The 10,980-nt window shown below is 45.4% G+C and overlaps 1 protein-coding gene across 1 annotated transcript in view; it reads left to right on the top strand.

The window, feature by feature from the left end:
- The first annotated feature begins 2,274 nt into the window (after positions 1-2,274).
- Positions 2,275-10,980, top strand: part of LOC118220171 (rab11 family-interacting protein 4A-like) — a 45,706-nt gene continuing 37,000 nt past the window's right edge. The window contains exon 1 of the mRNA XM_035403861.1: positions 2,275-2,555. Within this exon, the coding sequence (XP_035259752.1) occupies positions 2,403-2,555 (153 nt within the window). The 5' untranslated portion in view covers positions 2,275-2,402. The remainder of the gene's footprint in view (positions 2,556-10,980) is intronic.

The following is a 10,980-nucleotide window of genomic DNA, read 5'->3' as shown; positions in this document are numbered from 1 at the left end:
ATCTATAGGTGTGGCAGCAATCACTTCAGGGTGTCAGATCAGGACAATATTTGGTGCTCGGGTGAGTGTGGGAAAAAAAGAGATGCAGAGTCCAGGTCTAGGGTTTAGGCTGTTTATCTATCCCAAAGGGCTGTACACAAAAAAGGTGTGTGTGTGTGTGGTTTTGTTTTATGAACGCACATGCTAAAAGAAATGTTCATCAGATGTCACCGTGATCCGAAATAGGAGAGGAGCTGCCGCCGTCCGCACGTCTCGCTCACTGCTGCGCTCGCGAGAGGAAAACACGCACAGAGGGACGGTCTTTTGTACAGCCGCCCCCAAATTTGGTGTGCAAATTTGACATCGGGGAAGCCTCCACTACGTCTCAGTAACATCCCGGGGTAGAGCAGGCAGTCTGATAAGCCGTACCACCGAGCGAGCGTAGGTCCAGTCCTTCACCTGGATGACCGCAGTTCTTACTTGGCCATCTGCCCTAGGTATGACGGTCTTCACTGTTCCCACTTGCCAAAGAGCCTTTGGAGTCTGCTGATCGACGATGAGGACTACAGTGCCGACGACGATGTTGGTTTTCTCGGTATTCCATTTCTGCCTGGGCAGGAAGTGCCGTATGAAGTGCCTCCAGAAATGGTCGGCCAGAACTTGAGTATGTCTCCACCTCTTGCGACTGAGCAGTTCCGATTCTGGGTAGACCACTTGTGGCAGGGAGCAGTCCGGCTGCCCAATCAGCAAGGAGTTGGGTGTGACAGGATCCGGGTCTGCTATGTCCGTGGAAACATAACCCAAAGGCCTGGAGTTGAGGATGCTCTCTATCCCTCGATCAAGACGGTCCTGAACACCTCCTCCGACACGGTCTGAGCTCCGAATGTGGTGCGGAGGGCTGGGCAGATCGCACCTCTCTTTCCCTAGATCCACCGAAGTGAGGAGCATTAGTTGGATTGAAGCGGAACCGGATCTGTTCTGCTGCCAACTGGTCTCGGACGGCAGGCTCCAGGGCCTTGAATGCTTCATGCGGCTCTCTACTTCCTCCTTTGAAGTTGGTGCCTTGATCCGATAAGAGCTCAAAGGGCTTTCCCCTATGAGCGATGAAGCGTCGGAGCGGGGGGGGGGGGGGGGGGGGGGGGTGGGGGGGTGACGACCCCTCCCACTCTGCTTGTGGCTCCTTTTGTGTGTTTTGCCTGTTTTTCCTGTTCCTGTGTAGGTGTGTCAGGAGGAGGAGCCACACCTGAATCAATTCCTCCTGATTGCAGCGTGGCAAAGGTGTGTCAGGAGGAGGAGCCACACCTGAATTAACTTCTCCTGATTGCTATAAGAGGGTTGGATGTCAGTCCTATCTCTCTCTTCCCTGCTAACACGGTTTTGTTTGGTGTTTTTTGGTTTGCTATTAGTTAAATAAACCTGTTTACTTTAATTCCTGATTTCTTGTGTGGTCTCCCTTATTTTGTATGAACTTTGAGCTGGTTCATGACACTAGCAAAAAGTGGTAATTCATAGTGTAGGCTACCGAGCAGGGGATTCTTGACATCACCCTGTCTAGAAGGTCAGATTGCTATTTACGAAGAGTTAAATTATAACAATAATAAATAGTTATTTAATTTATATAGGCTATTAATGATTATTCATTATTGGGACAAAATTAAGTTGGAAGCCTGAAGAAACAACTGGACAAAGTGTTCCCAGCTGTGCCAGGTGTATTGCAACTGTATGTATCGTTTCAGAATTAGTCCTAAATGTGGAAACGTTTTAGCTTTCCTCATTTCAAACTGAGGCAGCATTTCAGATCGTAAATATATGTTTGGTTTTTTTGTGGACATTTTCAAGTACGGTTATATAATGAATATTACAGTATAAAAGTTTCTACCCCATACATTTCGGAATCATTTTACATAGGTAAAACAATAAATAATTATATTCAATTTAATACTTACTGGAGGTGACATGTCTCCCTGTCTTCCCTGAAACCTATGCATAGACATTTATTGATCTTTCTGATATATGCTATATATAGCTTTCTGTGTAGTTGTGATCATCATATGACAATTTTTGGTATGCCTCTGTATTCCACTCCTCTGTATTCCACTGTATTCCACAATAAAAATAGTTAATTAATTAGCTTTAAACTGAGCCTTGTGTGTATGTGTGCGTTAGAGAGAGAGAGAGAGAGAGAGAGAGAGAGAGAGAGAGAGAGAGAGAGAGAGAGATCTTCTGTGATCGCGATAACAGTTCGCCCTCGGGTTTGTACACTCTCTCTCCCCACCTCTCCATTCTCATCCAGTGGTCCTTTCCCGTTCGCCAAGTGATGCGGGTGATGTCACGGTCTGTTTTCGAGCTGAGCGGCGGAGGACAGTGATGGCGCTCGCCGCGCGGTTCCTGGTCTCCCTTTAACATCAGTGGCGGGCATCAGAATGGACGGGCATGTCATTCCCGACCAAGAGCAGCTCCTGATATTTTTAAAGAAGCTCAAAGAGGTGTTCGATGTTTGTGACGACGATGCGGACGGATACATTAGTGTTGAGCATTTCGTGGATCTTGGATTGCAGTTCGGGCAAGGAGATGAGGTAAGACTGTAGGCTTTAAGACGAAGTAGGTATTTTCAGCATTTAACGCATCTGAGCTGAAATAAACGTATTCAACGTATGTTTCAAAGGTTGCATAAAACAATATGGAATTGCGGCTTACAGTGGGATTAAGTTATTTCTAAGAGCATTGCTGCAAAAGACGGAAGTAAATTAAGTATTGCATCTGACAAACAGGTAGCCTATGGACAAGTCAACGTAATGACAAGCTAATGTGTTTAAGTTTTCCCCGAAATGCAAGCGTACATCCTTCCTTAAAAAAAATAAATAAAAACAAACTCGTTATTTATAATGCCTTTGGTATTGAGGCGCGTGTCCAAATTCTTAAGGGAAACGCAGTGCCCTTCGTTGGGTCATAATAATGTGCATTCTGTACCTGTTGAAAAAGAATTCCACTTACGCGGTTACATAGTATTCAAAGATTTGTACATATTTGTACCCCCACCCCCCATTAATTATTGTAATAGGTTGTGTGTTATCTTAGTTCTGTTTGGATGTTGACTGTAAACAGCAACCTGCTGCATTTATAATGTGAACAAGAATTTGCAAGAAACAATCGCAGAAATGTCTCCAAAATGGCTTGATGCATAGGTCCTACTGTAGATTCATGTTGCGATATGTCACTGATATTTGTCCCAGTTCACTTTCAGGGTACGCGATTAGTATGTCCTTAAATTCTTATTATTGTCCAGGCAAGTTTGCTTGAAATTAACATAAGTTTAATTTAAATTTTGCACTTTGTTTCCTTTTGTCGTTTAACAAAAATATATCAATTATTCTTAAAGTACAGCTGAAGGGACATTTTAAAGACTTCTTTGATCAGATTAAATAGCTGTAGGTTTGAATGTGTGTTTGCTCATTCAGTCCCAGTGGGGTGCTTTCTTACTTGGTGCGGTAAAGTGAAGGAAAGTGGACGAGTTTTGTCCTGACAGATTGGACTGGCGCTGAGTTCTCTCCATGAATTTGTCAGACGATGCCCGCGTGGCATCCAGCTGTTTTTAAAGCGCGTTGACTCCCAATGTAACGGGCTTTCCCCCCGCTTGGTGCGGTTCTCCCTGGAGGTAACATTTGAACAGGTTCCTTCCAGCTGTGAGAATTTATGAGGTACTGGTCGGTGGGATTCCTTTCATCGGTTCATTAGTAGGTACTAAGGCTTTAAGTTCAATAGCCCCCCCACTTGCTCATTAAAATCTGGAGCCATGTCAAATTCCTATTGTGCCTGGAAAAACAGAGGGCTCGGTCCAGGGCTTTTCATGAACATGAAATGTTAATTGGTTCATGTTTGTATGGATTTATGGGAATTACCTTTCGAATTGTTCCAGGCTGTACTTGCAAGGAGTTCTCTGATCCAGGGATATTGTAGTTTTTTTATTTTTATTTATTGGTATTTTATCTTTTAAGGTGCACAGTAAAATTTCCAGTGTTAATTCAACTCTAACATCATAACATTTGGTGCCCTACTATTGAGTTGAATTAACACTGGACGTTTTACTGTGTTACGCGATTAAAAAAAACATATCCAAGGTAAAATGGATGTCGTTAAGAGGTGTCTGTGTTTCAGGATTGGGGTTTGTCATTAACTTATTACGAAGGGAAGGAGCTACAAACTCTTAGAATGAGGGAATGAAAGGCAGAACTTTGTCTATGTATTTTCACTGGCCCAACACCAGGATTCATGCTGACATTTCTAGTAGTGATCTGTTTTTTTGTTGTTGTCAGTGAGACAGGGACACAACACGTCCGTATTAATCGCACCGTAAGACCGCATGCCTCAAGCACAGTGTCTGCAGCCCTTGAGGTGAGTATGTGTGCGAGATACTTAAGTTAGCCGCGAGCTGTAAGCTCAGCAAAGAATTCCATTTCTTATGCGTCAGACCCAAATGACTTGTTCCGGGCTACATGTTCTGGGATGATCTGTACTTTTATCAGCGGACCTCGAGGGCACAGTTGCATCGGGCTGCCTGTGGATGCCCCGTGTTCTGATTGTTATTAGATGCACAGCACGTTGAGGGCCCTGTGGAGAAGAAACACCTCACGGCTTGTCTGCGAGCGGCTAGTTCAGCTGAACTGCATGTTGATGGTTCCGTGACGTTCCGTGACGTTCCGTGACGTTCCCTGACGTTCCGTGACGTTCCGTGACATTCCCTGACGTTCCGTGACGTTCCGTGACGTTCCGTGACGTTCCGTGTCTCAGGGCCGAATGTGATGAACGGTTTTTTTGACGCCACTCCAGATGCACCAGGGAGGTGCTGGTGTATTGACAGTTTGGTACGTGTCAATTTTAGGAGTAATATGATTCCAGTCTGCCAGAAATTACCATCTGCTGTGCCTCACCTGTTATACCTTGGGCAAAGGTGTTAGTCCTGTGCACCTGATATTATTCAAAACGGTTTTTTTTTTTAATTTAAAATTTTTTAATTAACTGGTCATCATCTCATCTGCTGATATTGAGCAGGCGCTCAATATCAGCAGATGAGATGATGACCAGTTAATTTAGAAATTTTAAATTTTCTTACAGTTTGCGCAAGTGCAAGTTGTTATCACTTTTGAGGAGAGGGTGCATCAGTGCTGAAAGGGCTTTGATGATGCTAGATTGGTTAATGTCCTGTGAGGATCATTAATAGCCCTCATGATTCAGAGCACAGTCAGACCTGGTGGTACAGAGCATTCGGTGCTGACTGGACTGTTGAAACGGATCGTAGTTATTGTACATTCTTGGCGTAACAGCCTTTCCCCTTTCTGTTCCCAAGAGTTTGGAGAGTCTCGGTTTCTTCAGAAGAGCTGTTTATCTCAGTGAATATCTCTTGTGTTTTTTTCTCCATCCCTTGGTGTCTTGCCAAAACTGTGCCTTCAGCAGTCCTTAAGTCTGGATGATGGCACTGCTACAAGTGCAGAGCCCCCCCCATTCCTGCAGCCAGGTTTAAAAATAACTGTCGTGTGGCCTTGTAGCTATGGTGACCACTGCTTAACAAACTTGCAGAGGTAATGACGGGACTGCTGGTTGCTGTCTGCTGCCTCTCTGGTAAACTCAGTAAACAGGGGGGTGTGAAGTTGATGATTGGCCCCCCAATGACATAAATGAAGGGCTGTGTCAACATTTGTTTCCTCTGTTAGTCACAGATGCCTCTGGGATTATAGTGTGTGAGTTATTTCATTTCCCCCCCCCCACTAATCATAAATCATAAATAATGGTATGCTCTGCCTCCCTGGTGAGCTAAAGCCAGTCAGTGCAAAATCCAGTTTTCAAACATGACACAGAAAGTCTACCTGGGACAGTATTTCTGTAAGTATAAGGTCAGAACATTTGTTTTTATTAAGCATCAAATGTCTGAGTAATTACGTTACCTGACGGGTTGTCTTCTTGAATGATGTGTAAAATCCCATCAGGCTTTGGTCAGTGGAGGCGGTCAGTGTAATTGGACTGCCCCCCTGGGGTCCTCCGACTGGGACCTTTGAAAGCTTCCGCCGTTCACTCACAGTGATTTAGGGAAAACTGAGAAAATGGGACTGAGAGAAAACGAGAACTCCCCTCGATGTTCCCCCGTCCATTTGCCCCGTGCATCCTTAATTGGCATTAGCCCCCGCAATTGATTGACACTTGCCTTTCTGTATGCACAATTAAGGCTTTTAACAAGCCCCGAGTACATGTGTAATTTAGTTTCATGATGAATCGCAGGGCCTAAGGGCTCTTCACCGTTGGAAATGAGTCAGGGAGGCACTAATCGAAAATAGCCGTGTTTTCTGGCTCCTTCTGTCACGGCTTTTACCGGAAACAAACATTCTTCACCGAAGGAGGAAAATGTCAGGACAGCTGATTCCTGTTGGATATCCTATAGGTCAAACGCTAATCGTCTTTACTGTCAGTCCTATAATCTGTGATTAGGCGAGTGCGTTCTGACTTTCTAAAGTCACGGGATGGGGGGCTGGTTCAGGAGACACCACTGGCGTAGCTCTCACGGGAGTGATTTATTCCCGTACCAGACCGGTCTCGATCAGTCTCAGTTTCTCCAGTGTGCTTAAATCAGTTTGGCTTCACGTACCCATGTACTGAGCGCCTGAGCTGTCAGCACGCAAGTTCCCGTTTAAAATAAAAATGTTTTTTTTTTTCTTTTTTTTTTTTGCTTTGATTTCCGTTTTAATTACGGGGTTTTTGTGTGCATTTGATAGATAATCCAGATTAGTGTGGTGCCCTGAGGGCTGCTGTGTCCAGCAGAGGCTCTTTGTCTCTTAGTGCAGTGATGTCACGGTCCGCGCTGAATTCTGACTGGACCAGCGGTTGGCTGGGGCCAGTCTGATGCGCCATTGACCGTAGCGTGTCGCACACCACGAAATAGCGGCGATGGATTGGTCACGTAAAAATCTTCCGCCCGCCGGTTGCACAGTCCTTGGGTGAATAAACAGCACAGTAACTGCATGGCTCCGCTGGTGCTATGAGGAGTGAGAACTGGAGAAAGGAGAACGTGCACGCAAGTGTGCGCCCTCCTGTATTGATGTAGCATCAGCGTAAGCATTCGCTACTGTGAATTTCACGCGGGGGGAGACATGAAAAATAGGGGAAAGACGGATAAAATGATTATCAAAACCATAAATTCCACTTATGTGCAGTGTTTTTGCCTGCTGTCATTCAGAAACACCAGTGTTTCCTCTTTGAATGCATTAGGTTGTAGATAATAATAATAATAATAATAATAATAAACTTTATTTATATATATCACATTTTTAAGTATCATTCAATGTGCTTTTTTCCAGAAAAAGTGACAGAAGTAAAAATAGACAAGTAAAAAGAAGACAAAAACAGTAGAATATACAGTATATAACAGTGATTAAGTATTGATAAAGAACAATAAAACGGCAAGAAAAATTAAATACATTTTAATAAATTTTAATTGTAGAACGTCATGAGCCATCCGCACGTGTATGTCTGAGATCCAATTTAGAAGAGTGTCAACCGGACAAAGATCATTAGGCATGACAGATATATTTAATACTGGGTATCATCTGCATAACAGTGGAAATTTGTGCTGTGTTTGTGGATAATAGTCCCTAATGGGACCATGCATAGACTGAACAGGATAGGTCCTTGGATTGAGCCCTGGTGCACACCACGTGTAATACTGACTCTCTTTGAAGAAAAATCATCAAGGGAGACATAATATTCACGACCCAGCAAATAGCTTCTAAACCAAGTTAACTGCCCGAAAGACCACCAACCCATCCAGCCTTGCAGCCTGTTGGACCAGTATAGCATACGTTTCACGCAAGTTAGGATGTAAAGGCAACACAAAATGTTGCATTGTGAGTAGTTTTACACTAAAGCTGTGTCTTTGTTGCAGTTGCACCATGTTATATTACTTTACTTAAATATAATAAGGGCAGTTAATGTTCCCATGGAAAGTGGAAAAAGGATCAACTCGAGAGTGAGAAAGCAAGGGTGATTTCCAGAATATTTTGCGTACTTTTCCCTCCGAACAAGACTCGTGTTTTACTTTATGTAAGCATTTTTAATGTGATCATTGACGTTAAAATATGACGTGTTTAATTATCGCCAGGTTCTGCATTGCAGTCGAAAATATATGAGGTTCAAATGAGGGCCCTGTGTCCTAGTGCTTGTTGCTAATGACTTGTTTACCTTTGGGGTCGGTTTCATGGTGATCTGCTGTTGTGGAACATGAGTTTTGATGGGCCTTTGGGGAAATAGCTGGCAAGGCTGTTGACAATAAAGTGTACCTGTCGTTTGCTTGTATTTCTTTATTAACGACTTCAGTTCCTCGTTTATCTTAAGGCTGTAAAATAGATGCGTGTCTGTGTTAGGTTATTTGTTGTCCGCTACGCTTAGCACACTTTTTTTTTTTGGGACGCTTGAGGGCTCAAGGACCATAAAGCTGAGAGTGGTCAGGGATGATGTTATAAAGTTGCCTGTCTGTAGGGGGACCAGTAGATGTTGGCTTGGGTCTGCTGCCTGGAGAGTTTTCAAGGACAGGCTTGACTCAGCTGGCTGTAACGCTGGCTGGGAGGGGAGAGCCAATGAGGACTACCGCACAGCACGCCTCCCCTTACGCATCACTAGGACCGATCGCCACGCACAACACACTCTCACCTGACCCCAGTGCCCCCTTCCTGTGCAGGTCCGTCGAACCTGTCGTGAGTTGAGTGATTGACAGGCAGGCGGAGACCCCTTCTGATTGGTGTGGATGATAAATATGCTCCCTCCCCACCATCGCTGAGTGTGAACCTTGAACCGTTCCCTTTTGACTTGTCCCCGTGTGTTTCTTTCTCTCTGATTCCTGTCCCTGGGAACCCGTTCAGAGAAGGCAGTATTTCGAATGCTGGCATTTGTAAAAACATTTGTCTGGATCAGACGTACCACAAACACCTTAGCCATATACAAGCTGGTTATTGGGCTAAGCCAGGTGACACAAACTGTGTGCAAAAACATTCTATTAATAGGCATATTGTGTGTATATGCATTTGTGTGTTTGCGCACAGGTTTGTGTGCGTGTGTGTATGTGTGTGTGCGTACGTACGCGTGTGTGCATGTGTGTGCATGTGTGTGTGTGCATTCGTGTGTGTGTGTGCCTGTGTGTATATGTGCGTGTCTGTGTGTGCCTGTGTGTGTATGTGTGTGCGTGCTTGCGTGTGTGCGTGTGTGTGCGTGTGTGTATATGTGCGTGTGTGCGTGTGTGTGTTTGTGTGTGTGCATGTGTGTTTGTGCGTACGTGCATGTGCGCATGTGTGTGCGTGCTTGCGTGTGTGTGTGCGTGTGCGCGCGCGTGTATGTGTGCGTGTGTGTATATGTGCGTTTGTGTGTGTGCTTGTGTGAGTGTGCGCATGTGTGTGCGTGCTTGCGTGTGTGTGCGTGTGTGCGCGCGTGTATGTGTGCGTGTGTGTATATGTGCGTTCGTGTGTGTGCTTGTGTGAGTGTGCGCGTGTGTGTTTGTGTGTGTGTGTGTGTCTGTGTCTGTGTGTGTGTGTGTGTGTGTGTCTGTGAGTGTGCGCGCGTGTGTGTGTGTGTGTGTGCGCGTGTGTATGTGTGCGTGTGTGTATATGTGCGTGTGTGCGTGTGCGCATATGTGTGTGTGTGCATCTGTGCGTTTGTGTGTGTGTGCGTGTGTGTGTTTGTGTGTGTGCTTGTGTGAGTGTGCGCGTGTGTGTTTGTGTGTGTGTGTGTGTGCGTGTGTGTGCGTTTGTGTGTGTGTGCGTGTGTGTGTGTGTGTGTGTGTGTGTGTGTGTGCGTGCGTTTGTGTGTGTGTGCGTGTGTGTGTGTGTGTGTGTGTGTGTGTGTGTGTGTGTGTGTGTGTGTGTGTGTGTGTGTGTGCGTGCGTGCGTGCGTGTGTGTGTGTGTGTGTGTGTGTGTGTGTGTGTGTGTGTGTGTGTGTGTGGGTGTGCGTGCGTGTGTGTGTGTGTGTTTGCAGTGCTGGGTCCAGCGGTCCATATTGCATGACAGTTATATAACTGCAGGAGTGTGGCCTTGATTAATATGGAACGGCAGAGCAAAGTGCAATGCATCGTGGGCCGCTCACCCTGGGCTGTCACTCCCACGGGTACGTGAGTTGAGATTTGAGATTGAAATAGTTTGTTTGGGTTGGACAGCTGTGCCCTACTCCTTCACCAACCCCCCCACCCCCCCCCTTGCCTTTTGGGCAAAGCTGCGTGATTGTAGTTTTGGTAGAGCATCACCGGGTTAATGGTGCCAGCGGTAATGTGTCGCCTCCCTTCTGAGAGCCTAGCCTGCGTGAAATATTCTCCTAAAATGGAGGTGCTTTGATCGCCTCCCACCCATCATCTCTCAGAGGGGTTTGCACTCTTCCTCACACTGACTCTGTTGCCCAGCACAGCTGTAGCGAGTAAAGATAGCTGTTTTTTCACACTGCATTGGGTGAATCGCACCAATTTCTCGAAAGAGAAAAATGAGCAGAGAGATTTTCTGTCCCACTGATGTTACGTTACACGCAGAGAGGCAGATTGCTTTGAATTTGAATGGCTGGCTCGCAGGCGGCTTTGTGCAGCGAGTGAGCTGTACTTCCTGATTTGAATGGGGTGAGGTCACCTCTGCTGAGCTTGATGGACACACTGACACTGTGTGAATCCTTCTGGAGACATTGCACACCACGGGGGTGGGATTTTCAACAATAATTTGCTCTGTGCGTGCAAATGTGAACTTATTTGTGTGTTTGTATGTGTGTATGCCAAAGGAATGCTACGTTTTAAGCTTTATAATTTATCCAGAACTGGGATGAAAGACCTTCTGAATAAAATGGTACACGTTTTTTCTCCTTCCTTTGGTGCATTCACTGCGTGAATCTTTTTTCTTTGCATGGGCTCTATTGTAGTGCCCCCTCCCCCATTCAGATCTCAAATGAATTGTTTACCAGCCTGAATTTAGAATCCTGATACAGCTTGTTAAATC

Source organism: Anguilla anguilla, chromosome 2, assembly GCF_013347855.1.
Source record: "Anguilla anguilla isolate fAngAng1 chromosome 2, fAngAng1.pri, whole genome shotgun sequence".
Taxonomy (NCBI): domain Eukaryota; kingdom Metazoa; phylum Chordata; class Actinopteri; order Anguilliformes; family Anguillidae; genus Anguilla; species Anguilla anguilla.
The sequence above is the reverse complement of the archived record's forward strand: the minus strand, read 5'-3'. Positions and strand labels throughout refer to the sequence as shown.